The 13,351-nt window shown below is 43.1% G+C and overlaps 2 protein-coding genes across 2 annotated transcripts; both read right to left on the bottom strand.

Annotated features, from left to right (window-relative positions):
• Positions 1 to 371: 371 nt before the first annotated feature.
• Positions 372 to 6,061, bottom strand: LOC311107319 (transforming growth factor beta-2 proprotein-like). Its single transcript, XM_084149804.1, has 7 exons — positions 4,862 to 6,061; positions 3,970 to 4,133; positions 3,229 to 3,361; positions 2,687 to 2,797; positions 2,204 to 2,390; positions 1,765 to 1,918; positions 372 to 884 (listed from the first exon to the last, which is right to left on the bottom strand). The coding sequence occupies exons 1-7, from the start codon at positions 5,253 to 5,255 to the stop codon at positions 726 to 728; spliced, it is 1,302 nt and encodes a 433-aa protein (XP_084005930.1). The 5' UTR covers positions 5,256 to 6,061; the 3' UTR covers positions 372 to 725.
• A 5,071-nt stretch (positions 6,062 to 11,132) lies between these two features.
• On the bottom strand, positions 11,133 to 12,787 carry LOC311107993 (multifunctional methyltransferase subunit TRM112-like protein). Its single transcript, XM_084150626.1, has 4 exons — positions 12,548 to 12,787; positions 12,326 to 12,427; positions 12,006 to 12,098; positions 11,133 to 11,621 (listed from the first exon to the last, which is right to left on the bottom strand). The coding sequence occupies exons 1-4, from the start codon at positions 12,620 to 12,622 to the stop codon at positions 11,520 to 11,522; spliced, it is 372 nt and encodes a 123-aa protein (XP_084006752.1). The 5' UTR covers positions 12,623 to 12,787; the 3' UTR covers positions 11,133 to 11,519.
• Positions 12,788 to 13,351: the final 564 nt, after the last annotated feature.

The raw sequence follows: 13,351 nt of genomic DNA, 5'->3' as shown, positions 1-13,351 counted from the left end.
CCAAACGGGTTTAAATCTGGCATTCCGCGAGTGGTCGCTGTCTGGAAATCTTTCACATCCTGTTTACGCCAGCAGATTTCAGCCCTGGACCGCAGAGAGCTGGCTGGAGGCCCCTACTGCCTGGACACAACCTCTCCCTCTATTCTTCTTTCTTTCGCTTTCCCTCTCTCCTCTATTTCTCGCTCTCAGCCTCTTTCCCTTCTACCTTCTATCCTCTCCCAGCCTCTTTATCTCTCCCTCTCTTTCAGCCCAAAGGAAAGCTAGCTCACATCAAAATCATCTCCCTTTTTTTAGTAAAAACACACAGATCTCTGCCTAAAGCTACTTGGTAGAGTTCACATAGTCTTATACAACAAGCACACATTGTATTTCCAATCAAAACACTTTAATATCAGATTTTGAAAATGTGAATAAAGTTTTAATAAAGCTTTCAATGAATAAGATATTTACAGTATTTTTGACCTTATGAAAGTGGGGAAAAGACCCACAGCTGAAGACGATTTCTCAGTTTCATGCTTGTGAAATTTAAAAAATACAACCTGTGCCAGACTGAATGTGTAAAATGTGTCATAGTGAAATGCAGGGTTGAATATATAGAGAGAGGGTCAGTCTGTCCTTTTTGCTTAAGGACCACAAGTTTTGTTGTTGTTTTGGTCAAACCCCTCCTTCCTTTTGTCCAGCTCTTTTCTTCCACCTTCCCCCTCTCCTTCCGCTGGGCTCCTGTGTCAGCGGCACTTGCAGGACTTGACCACCATGTTTGAGAGCTGCTCTACCTTGGGCGTTCGGCCCATGAAGTAAACAATGGTCAGAGGCTCCAGGTCCTGAGGTACGCAGCATGGAGAGGCAGACGCCTCAGGGTTCAGCTTGTTATACAGCGGCAGGATCTGTGTGTTTGTGTGAGAGAGAGGGCGAGAGAAAGTACCACATGAAATACCACAACAACAATGAAAACATTACTTAAAGAGAGAGTTCACCCAAATTACAAAATGATACATTGGTTTCCTTACCCTGTAAGCAGTCAGTGGACCAGATATGAAAGCAATCCATGCTTTGGTTTAGTTTCCCTGGCACTGTTTACATTTGTGGCTCAAATCCCATTCAAGTCATGGGACCGATATTGGAATTTTTCGCACGTCATGTCCAAACCATCCGAAAGTATCTAAAATTGACTGTGAAGCTCAACAAAGTCACTTATAGATGATTTGAACGTGATGCGCGAAAAATGATAATATCGGTTGTGTGACTTGAATGGGATTTGTGCCACAAATGCTAAAACAGCATGTGGAAACAGTACCAGGGAAACTAAACCAAAGCATGGAATACTGTCATAACTTGTCCATATTTGTATTTATTAAGGATCCCCATTAGTTGCTGCCAAGGCAGCAGCTACTCTTCCTGGGGTCCAAACACAGTAACACCCTTATATTACACATAAAACAAAAGAAAACAGTACATCACATAATACTGTCACACCACCACATATCCACCGACTGCTTACAGGGTAAGGAAACTAATGTCATTTTGGTCGAACTTTCCCTTTAAGTACTTACATCTAACCCTACTACTGTGTTGAACAATATGGTTCTGCGGGATCACTGTGACGTGTAACCAACAGACTGTGCAGGGTACTGAGATGACAAGACATTTCAGCTACTCGTAGAGCCATGCTGTAAAGGTGAGTGTGTGGCAATTAAGCCATAAGACCTGACTGTGACTGAGGTGATAGCACATTTATGCTACTGTAGTGGTTGAGGGTTAACTAACCATGTTGTAGTGGTTGTCAGCGCTCCAGAGGTATGGGCAGCTGCCAGAGCAGAAATTGGCCTTGTAGCCCTTCGGCTCGTGGATCCACTTCCAGTTCAGGTCCCGGCGGAAGTCGATGTAGAGCGATCGCAGACAGCAGCCCGCGTCTGAGTTCCTACAACAGGTAGGAGAGATGGACAGAAAACACTCTCTCATTCTGATCCACACAGGCACAGGATATATCCTACTTAATCAGTTTCAGGACTATAAGCCTAGCAGACTCCCTATAAGCCTCCAATAGATTAATAACAACAATACAACGATCATCAATAATGTGAACAAATGTGTGTAGTTCTGTATATCAAAGACCAAAATAAAGAGAATCCTCTGATAAGTGTCTTCTATGGTTGTAGATAACAATGTAGGTTTTTGGTTTCTGGATCAGAGGTGCTTCCCCTACCTGGAGCAGGTGGTGGTGTCTGCGGCGGCCCTCCTCTTGCGGATCTTCTTGCCCGGGTTGTCTACCCTGTCGCTTGGCAGCAGGGTGAGGATGAGATGGGGGGTCTTGGTACTAAACTCTACCTGGCCCTTAGCCAGCCCTGACCCCGGCTTCCGCACCTGCTGCTGAAGCAGCTCATCATCCAGACCTGGGGAAGAGGAGGAGGAGGGGGAGGAGGAGGAGGAGAGGGGGAGTATGATATGGAGGAAGAAGAGTAGGGACAGGGGAGGGAGAAGAAGAAGTGGGGGAGAGTGGGGAAGGAGAGAAAGGGTTGGTGTGTTTTCGCTGTGAGTGGGAAAATTGAGTGATCTCATTGAGACACATAATGGGAACATTTCTCAACCAGAATGCTGTGTGTAAGTGAGTTGAGAAGCTCAATCATTTAAAAAATAAATAAAAAGAGCCATATGTTATGTGTCTATGTCTATGTTACAACAAGCAGACCTGCGAAGCGCGCCTCCAACTCCTCGCTCTTATTGAACACGATGCTGTTGGTGGAGGGAACAAAGGTGCAGCAGGGACAGTGAACACCCAGCTTCAAACCCAGGTTCCTCTCTGAAAGAGAGATATGGAGGATGGAGTAGGGGTAGAGAGATGGTGAGAGGTGGACAAAGAGAGAGGAGAAAACAAATATTTTTTATTTTTTTATTTAACCTTTATTTAACTAGGCAAGTCAGTTTAAGAACAAATTCTTATTTACAATGACGGCCTACACCGGCCAAACCAGGACGACGCTGGGCCAATTGTGCGCCGCCCTATGGGACTCCCAATCATGGCCGGTTGTGATACAGCCTGGAATCGAACCAGGGGGTCTGTAGTGATGCCTCAAGCACTGAGATGCAGTGCCTTAGACTGCTGCGCCCCAATATATACCTCTAAATTGTCTGCAATGACCACTGTAACATAACGTATGACCCCAAAATCACCTAAAATGTTGTTAAGTAGATAAAGGGGTATAGAGCCATGTGATGTGCTTGTCAACTTACCCCTATGAGCCAGCCAATCCCTCACAGTGTCAGTGACATCCACAGAGAGCCACGCCCCCTTGGTCCGTGGGCGAACAGTTCTGGAATCGATGTATCTCTGCGAAGGGCCTGTTGACTTTTCTGGCTTTATCACCTGACAGAGACATAGAGGGAGAACCAAAGAGAACCAAAATATAGCTTTTAACCCTCTGTAGATATGCTCTTGAACATCAGTTCACAGCTGGTACAAGGGAGAGTTTACAATGAAAGTGACTCCAAAATGACACTACATTATTTACCATTCATTTTTATTGGGCACAAAATAATCTGAAACACAACCAAACTGAACTGCAAATGCGTCCAAACTTGATGTAGTCATTGCATGCTAGGAATATGGGACCAAATACTAAACTTTTGACTACTTTATTTATAAGAATTTGTGGAGGTGTCAATGAGTTCAACCCCTACCTTTTTGAGAGAAACAAATGATTATGTGTTAAACAAAATCTCTTTCACTGAGCAACTATTATTAGTATAAAATAATATAATTTCCCCTTTTTTTGCATACAATTTAGCTCAGTATTTTCATTATTTATTTTATACAATCATTATTGCTCATTTTTATGAAGCTTGTCAATAATTTCAGACCCCACTGTATCTACTTGGTTGCAGTTCTGTGATATTGTGATACCTGGAGTGGGTATATGGTATTGTGATGGGTGTACCTGGTGCAGGTAAGCGATAGTGTAATGTTATCAGTACCTGATAGATCTCTACTCTCTGCTCTGAGGTGCGGGCCTGGGGGTTGGGTGCTCTGTAGATTCTGAACTCAGCTTTAACCAGGGTGCTGGAGTTCCTGTCCACACCACTCACATCGAACCCCACCACTCTGTAATATGGGCTGGGGACTGGAGGGTTCACTGCATCTATGGGAGTGGTAAGAGATATACGACTTTTTAGAAAGTCTAATAACTGGATATCAATTAATTCATAAATATGCAATCTACAGTATATGTAAAATATTGTATAGCCTATCAGAGCGTCTCACACACATATCCTAAGTCATAGAGGTATCTGACAAATGGCTGACAACTTGGCAAGGTGGTTGGCAGGGTTGAATTGGCTACTTTCTACATGTAATCCGGTACAGTTACTACCTGTCCAAAATTGTAATCAGTAATGTAACTTTTGGATAACCCAAACTCAGTAACACAATCGGATTACTTTAAGTTACTTTTGGATTACTTTCCCCTTAAGAGGCATTAGAAGAAGACAAAAAGGATCCATCAAAAGCATTTAGTGTATCATCATAGTGGTCCCTGACTTGTGGTCAGACTCGCTGAATTGAACGTCATTGAGAAAACAAATAGGTGTCATGATGTATTTTTTTCCGCGAACATCCTTTCTGAATTTAAAAGTAATCCAACAAGTAATCATGTAGTTTTTCAAAAGTATCTGTAAAAAAACAAAACAAAAAAACAATTTGTAATCAGATTAGATGTACGTGATACTCTCCAACGCTGGTGGTTGGAGACCATTACGCATGCGTTATAGTACTGTACAACGTTTTTTTCAATAAATCACTGACATAAAAAGGGACCACGATTGATTTGCGACATATATTGAAATTATAATTGTGGAAGGCTCCACTCACTGATGTCTGTGCGCTGCGGAAGCATGTCAATGCGCTGAACCTCTTTTGCATAATAATCCTCCTCGCTGCTCTCCCGGTCGCACGCGGACTCGGCCTGGCGCGCACGCTCCTTCAGCAGCTCCCGAGTGCTGTTGTAAAGCAGCATCACCTCGGCGGGCACAGCCTCTGGCTGTGGGCTCGGTGCTGGGGGCTCCGGTGGGCTACGGTAGCGGAGCTTGCTGAGGATCTGACCGCGAACGGCCTCGATGCGCTTGGACTTCTGATCATCCAGGCTAAATGACTGACAGGTGGAGAGCCCCTCCGCGGACACCGCCAGCCGGAGCAGCAGCAGGGCGAGGTGGGTGAGCCACATAGTCCGGTGGTCAGATTGGTGAACGGGCTCACTCGGCTCCATATGAAATCTTCAGGAATCTTTCAGTCTGTGTCTGTCCGGTGCAGTCCAAATGCGCACTGAGGACCTGTGTGGAATCCAATGCGCACTGGCGAATGTTTTAGCAACTCCCAGAATGTAAACTTTAACAGAGAATGTATGTTTTAAAAACTTCTAACACGTTAAAAAAATAACCCAAATAATAGTGAAAAAGAAATACAACTACAATTTAAGAGTGCTAAATTACAAAAATGCAATGTAAATGTAAGAGCTCAGCCCATGTCTTACATTGCAAAGTTCTATCAAATAATTTGAAAAGTGTATATTTGTTCATGTTCTTCTCTGAGAGCCATCTCTGAGCAAATGAAATACAATCACTGTCCATAAGTGTTTAAAAAAAAAAGTATTCTCAGAACTGAATGCTATGGAGAGATTCCTGCTAGAAGGGTGACTTCTTCACTGGTTAAATAAATTATAGTGATGGGCTGTAAACCAAGCAGCATGGTTGGCTACTCAAATTCTTTCACACTACATAAAAGTTAGAATATGATTAAATCCTCTATGAAAGAGATATTTGTACTCCCGAAAAATAAAACTCCTCCAGAAAAGTTGAAATATATTAAAGAACTTAGGGTAAGCTTTGGTAGAGTCCCATCCTTAGAAAATTAAGAAAAATCAAATCCTCTTCTTGATTCTACTGATGTGGATATCAGAGGGGGAAAACTTTCCACTACAGCAAAAAGGTCTGATGCCACTCTTTCATTTCTTGGCAAGAAAAAAAGAATCCAGAGCTGTGGGACAGTAACTTCAGTGTGCAATGCAAGGTGTGTGTGTGAGAGAGAGAGAGAGAGAGAGACAGACAGACAGGCAGACAGAACGAGAGACAGCGAGACAGACAGAGACAGAGAGGGTGATGGGTATGTGTCATTATGTAGGTATCTCCCTCTCATCAATTCAGAGTACACACACACACACACACACACACACACACACACACACACACACACACACACACACACACACACACACACACACACACACACACACACACACACACACACACACACACACACACACACACACACACACACACACACACACACACACACACACACACACACACACACACACACACACACACACAGGCAGATATATTTTTGGAGACTCTCCACACCACAGAAATGTTTGCACAGGCCTCCCTTCTATCCTCAGGTAAGTATACTGTTGAAACAAAACCACCATTTCATAAGTAGCTATGCCTAAAATCTGTCCATGATTTGTCAAAGTCTTGAAAAGCAAAAAAGTGATAGATGGAGTTTGCTAATTCCTTGGCTTGTCATATTTGACTGATCATGATCTCATTCGTCTTCCCTCTAGTTATTTCCATAACTGTGACATGTCTCCTAACTGTGTGTCCTGCATAAATCTAGGCCATTTGTCCCAGATCTAGTATTTATTTAAATCTTTTAATTTTCAGTTATAATAAATGAGTAGCCCAGTTATTCAGTCCCACCCTGTCTCTCTTTCTCTCTCTCTCTCCATCTGTCCCTCTCTCTTCCTCTTCTTCCCAGTCTCATTGTTAATTACAGTTCAGAAGCCGGGGACTGTTAATCTGTCAGAGGAGGCTTTTATTGCAGCTCTCTCCCCATCCCATTATACTGTTATTATAGTTTCGGCTCCAAAGCTGTAATTGCAGTAAGTAGAAGGGATAGGTACTACAGAGAGAAGGAGAGAGACACAAGCAGCCCAAAGGCTTGTGGCAGGCAGGCTTTTTTTCTCTCCTCGCAAGGTTTCTAAAAATGATAACACTGCATGAGATGTTTGGGAACAAACACTTTCTTGTTTCAACATGCTGTGCCCCAGAGCCTCAGACGGTGCACCTCCATGGCTGCTCAGAGCAAACTTTGCCTACGTGGATCTAGGGATGTTTGGCAAGAGCCAGTGTTACTGTCTAACCAGAGGGTGAATGGATCAAAGGGGCCTAGTGGTTAGTTGTGGTATTGCAATGTGTGGGTATAAAAATACTTCCTCAAAAACAACTTATCCCTGGCTGGAGCTTTTTCTCTTTTCCTCAGTCCAAATATAGTCACGGCTCGCCACGTCATCTATCTCTTAGCAGTTCTCCTGCCTGCGACAACAAACTCTAGGACACACACACACACACACCTCATACTCATGATCACAAGCACACACACACACACACACACACACATACAGCCAACGCTGCTGTCCCATGTTATAGAGACATTGAACCACTGATCACTCCCCTTTCACACTGTGTATTTAAATACTGTATCCCAACATAGCTCATTCTAATATTTATACTACTGTACATTACATTGTAGTTACATTTATATACTGGATTCTTGACATAGCTCACTCTAATATACACTACATGACCAAAACTATGTGGACACCTGCTCGTCGAACATCTCATTCCAAAATGATGGACATTAATATGGAGTTGGTCCCCCCTTTGCTGCTATAACAGCTTCCAATCTTCTGGGAAGGCTTTCCACTAGATGTTGGAACAATGCTGCAGGGACTTGCTTCCATTCAGCCACAAGAGCATTAGTGAGGTCGGGCGCTGATGTTGGGCGATTAGGCCTGGCTCGCAGTCGTCGTTCCAATTAATCCCAAAGGTGTTCGATGGGGTTGAATTCAGGGCTCTGTGCAGGCCAGTCAAGTTCTTCCACACCGATCTCGACAAACTATTTCTGTATGGACCTCGCTTTGTGCATGGGGGCATTGTCATGCTGAAACAGGAAAGGGCCTTCCCCAAACTGTTGCCACAAAGTTGGAAGCACAGAATTGTCTAGAATGTAATTGTATGAAAAACAGCCCCAGACCATTATCCCTCCTCCACCAAACTTTACAGTTGGCACTATGCATTCGGGCAGGTAGCATTCTCCTGGCATCTGCCAAACCCAGATTTGTCAGTTGGACTGCCAGATGGTGAAGCGTGATTCATCACTCCAGAGAACAAGTTTCCACTGCTCCAGAATCCAACGGCGGCAAGCTTTACACTACTCCAGCCGACACTTGGCATTGCGCATGGTGATCTTAGGCTTGGGTGCGGCTGCTCGGCCATGGAAACCCATTTTATAAAGCTCCCGACAAACAGTTATTGTGCTGGCGTTGCTTCCAGAGGCAGTTTGGAACTCGGTAATGAGTGTTGCAACAGAGGACATACTATCTTTACACGCTCTGTGCTTCAGCACTCGCCGGTCCCGTTCTGTGAGCTTGTTTATCCTACCACTTTGCGGCTGAGCCGTTGTTGCTCCTAGACGTTTCTACTTCACAATAACAGGACTTACAGTTGACCGGGGCAGCTCTAGCAAGGTAGAAATTTGATAAACTGACATTTTGGAATGGTGGCATCCTATGACGGTGCCACATTGAAAGATTGCATGGCTGTGTGCTCGATTTTATACACCTGTCAGCAACGGGTGTGGCTGCAATAACCAAATCCACTAATTTGAAGGAGTTTCCACATACTTTTATATACACTACCAGTCAAAGGTTTTAGAACATCTACTCATTCAAGGGTTTTTCTTTATTTTTACTATTTTCTACATTGTAGAATAATAGTGAAGACATCAAAACTATGAAATAACCCATTGGCCTCATGGTGAAATCCCTGAGACGTTTCCTTCCTCTCCGGCAACTGAGTTAGGAAGGACGCCTGTATCTTTGTAGTGACTGGGTGTATTGATACACCACCCAAAGCCTAATTAATAACTTCACCATGCTCAAAGGGATAGTCTGCTTTTTAAAATGTTTACCCATCTACCAATAGGTGCCCTTCTTTGCGAGGCATTGGAAAACCTCTCTGGTCTTTGTGGTTGAATCTGTGTTTGAAATTCACTGAGGGACCTTACAGATAATTGTATGTGCGGGGTACAGAGATGAGGTAGTGATTAATCAAAAATCATGTTAAGCACTATTATTGAACACAGAGTGAGTCCACAGAGTTACTCCTGAACTTACACTACCAGTCAAACATTTGGACACACCTACTCCTTCAAGGGTTTTTCTTTATTTTTACAATGCAGAATAATAGTGAATACATCAAAACTATGAAATAACACATATGGAATCATGTAGTAACCAAAAAAGTGTTAAACAAATCAAAATATATTTTAGATTTGAGATTCTTCAAATAGCCACCCTTTGCCTTGATGACAGCTTTGCACACTGTTGGAATTCTCTCAAAACAGCTTCATGAGGTAGTCACCTGGAATGCATTTCAATTAACAGGTGTGCCTTCTTAAAAGTTAATTTGTGGAATTTCTTTCCTTCATAATGTGTTTGAGCCAATCAGTTGTGTTGTGACAAGGTAGGGGGGGGGGGGGGGGGGGGGGTATACAGAAGATAGCCCTATTTGGTAAAAGACCAAGTCCATATTATGACAAGAACTGCTCAAATAAGCAAAGAGAAACGACAGTCCATCATTACTTTAAGACATGAAGGTCAGTCAAGACAGAACATTTCAAGAACTTGGAAAGTTTCTTCAAGCGCAGTCGCAAAACCATCAAGCGCTATGATGAAACTGGCTCTCTCATGAGGACCGCCACAGGAATGGAAGACCCAGAGTTACCTCTGCTGCAGAGGATAAGTTCATTAGAGTTACCAGCCTCAGACATTGCAGGCCAAATAAATGCTTCACAGAGTTCAAGTAACAGACACATCTCAACATCAACTGTTCAGAGGAGACTGTGTGAATCAGGCCTTCATGGTCGATTTGCTGCAAAGAACCACTACTAAAGGACACCAATAATAAGAAGAGACTTGCTTGGGCCAAGAAACACGAGCAATGGACATTAGACCGGTGGACATTTGTCCTTGGGTCTGAGTCCAAATCGGAGATTTTTGGTTCAAACCGCTGTGTCTTTGTGAGACGCGGTGTGGGTAAACGGCTGATCTCCGCATGTGTATTTCCCACCGTAAAGCATGGAGGAGGTGGTGTTATGGTGCTTTGCTTGTGACACTGTCTGTGATTGATTTAGAATTCAAGGCACACTTAACCAGCATGGCTACCACAGCATTCTGCAGCGATACACCATCCCATCTGGTTTGGGCTTAGTGGGACTATCATTTGTTTTTCAACAGGACAATGACCCAACACACTTCCAGGCTGTGTAAGGGCTATTTTACCAAGAAGGAGAGTGATGGAGTGCTGCATCAGATGACCTGGCCTCCACAAACCCCGACCTCAACCAAATTGAGATGGTTTGGAGTGAGTCGGACCGCAGAGTGAAGGAAAAGCAGACAACAAGTGCTCAGCATATGTGGGAACTCCTTCAAGACTGTTGGGAAAGCATTCCAGGTGAAGCTGGTTGAGAGAATGCCAAGAGTGTGCAAAGCTGTCATCAAGGCAAAGGGTGGCTATTTGAAGAATATCAAATATATTTTTATTTGTTTACTACATGATTCCATGTGTTATTTCATAGTTTTGATGTCTTCACTATTATTCTACAATGTAGAAAATAGTAAAAATAAAGAAAAACCCTTGAATGAGTAGGTATTCTGAAACCTTTGACCGGTAGTGTATATAGTGTATCTACTGCTGTACATATCATTCTTAGTTTAGCTTGTGTAATTTCCCCCGGTGTACATATGTATCGATTGCATTTTGATACTGCTACAGTGCTATTTGGGTTGTTAATTGGATTCGTCCCGATGACGTTCTTGATTTCTTGCCTTTCATTTTTAGTAATTTTCTTTACATTTTAGCTGTTTGACATTTGACTGCATTGTTAGGTGCTAGTAACATAAGCATTTCGCTGCACCACTATAACACCTGCTAAACCATGTACGCGACCAATATTTCACTGACTATATATAGTACCAGTATGTATTCCTCTGTGTAACCTAATTACAAGGGAAAGCATTTTAGGGTACCAAGGAAAACAAGGAATTTTATTGCAAAAAATGCACCCAAACATTTTTACAAAAATAAATAAAACAAAATCAGCTCACAGATATTGGACAATGTAGAAGCATTCAGATCCGTTCTGTGGTTTTCTTGGGGCAGCAGTGCGTTCACATTTCATTGCCCTAGGTACTGTACTATATAACCAATTCAACAGTGTGGTATTTCTTCCTATACAGTCTCAAACAACAGTCCAGTTTTCCCTCACTTCTAATGGCAGCAGTCCCATACAATGAACGGTTGGGGTGAGAGGGTGGAGGGTGTTGGATTGGGGGGGGTTTAGCGTATAACCAGGTGGGGTATGATTCATATCTATGAGCCCATGGATGTCAGGGGTAACCAACCCCCCTCCTCTATGCCTCGTCCTCGTTCAGCAGCATGTTGGGGACCCCCCGGGAGATGGGGAACTCACGGCCAGACTCGGGGCACTGCAGACACCCCTCCAGCACCTCCACCTGGATAGAGGAGAGACAGATAAACGTCACATCACCTGTAGTTCCTCTGCGTGTGTGTGTGTGACAATAGGGTTAAACCTACAATAACATTTTATCAAGCAGAATGAAAGTGCCAAGAGGGTAATAGGGTTAAACCTACAATAACATTTTATCAAGCAGAATGAAAGTGCCAAGAGGGTAATAGGGTTAAACCTACAATAACATTTTATCAAGCAGAATGAAAGTGCCAAGAGGGAACATGACTGGGACTCTACCTAACCACTAGATGTCCTCATATTCCCATAATAATAAATGCATTATGCGTCCTTCTATTCACCAAAATAGTAGTCGATAGAACTAAGTAATGAACAACAACAATATCAGGTTATTTATGGTGAACCTCACCTCCAGCAGAACCCTGTGTACTTTACGCAGGAAGTCTTCATTCTTCTCATAGTCCGTGACCAGCTCTGCAGGTAAGTCCTGGAGATGACCCAGCTGGAGAAAAGACCACAGTTAGGAATTAGGATATACAGGAAGACAATGATATTGCCATACAACCACAATCACTAAAACAATTATTTAGGTAAAGCCTATCTGTCTCAGACCCAAGTATAGTTAGTGTACATGTCATCTACGCTGTAGGCCTAGCTAACTATTCTACCTCTGTTGGATACAGTAGCTTGAAATGACTTTGTACAGGTGTGTTAGATAGACAGGCTCACCCCATCAGCCGCCTGAACCAGTGCGCTCCACTCCAATTTGGGGATCATTCGACTCACGAAATTGGGATTAAACTCCACCTCACTCACTCTCACCTCCGTAGCCTGGGATTCACACAAACGGGATGAAAAAAAAGCACATATTAGCTAGCTAAATACGTTACGCATATAACACATTGCCAGCTGCCGCAACTCTGCAAGCTAGTTTTGAGCAGACTTCCTTACCTTGATGAGGAGAGGGTATCCTTTGGTTACCCCTTTCACGTGAGATGTCAACATGTTGTGCGTCAGTAGTTTCATCTTTACAGTCTATGAATGTCGCTTATCGCTTAATCAAAGAAAGTGAGAGAGCCAGTAACTTTGTCAATATATACTGTATATAGCTACAATAACTATGATTCTCTACCGTGCAAACTGAAAACAACGCGTTTACATGTGGACCGGAAATGTCGACGTTGCAACAGTGAACAGTTTCCCCAAACACAGCTCATCCTAAAACCGGTTCCTAGCAGTACAAACTCTTTCAGTAAAGCTTAGAAAAGAATCCTTTATTCATTTTGTCAACGTTTTTTTTTAAAAAGCACAAAAACCATGTTGTTTTTTTATTCGTATTTTATTTTTTTTATTAACTTGTGTACTCATCGTCTTGATATTATACAGGTAATTCTTACAGATATGATATAGTAAATAGTAATTACACAGAGGTTAGCCGACAGATCCGACCCGCTTGTTTACAGCTGCACTAGGGTCGGACAGCATTCCACTTTAAATTAAGCATGCCTTTGTATATTAAGACACCGTGGAGCCGGCACAAGATATGGCTCGGAAAACGTACCTCAATGCAGGGATGAGAAATGCGTTGTACTCCGAATTGTCCCATTATCCCAACTGTTACACCAAGAAGATTGCTAGCTAGCAGTCGTTGAATCTTCTTGGTGTAACAGTTGGGATAATGGGACAATTCGGAGTACCAAAACATTTCTCATCCCTGGATTGAGGTACGTTTTCCGAGCCATATCTTGCGCCGGC

The sequence above is a fragment of the Coregonus lavaretus genome (genome assembly GCF_964263955.1).
Source record: "Coregonus lavaretus genome assembly, chromosome: 32".
In the NCBI taxonomy this organism is placed as follows: domain Eukaryota; kingdom Metazoa; phylum Chordata; class Actinopteri; order Salmoniformes; family Salmonidae; genus Coregonus; species Coregonus lavaretus.
Note: the sequence above shows the minus strand (reverse complement) of the source record. Positions and strands in the feature narration are given on the sequence as shown.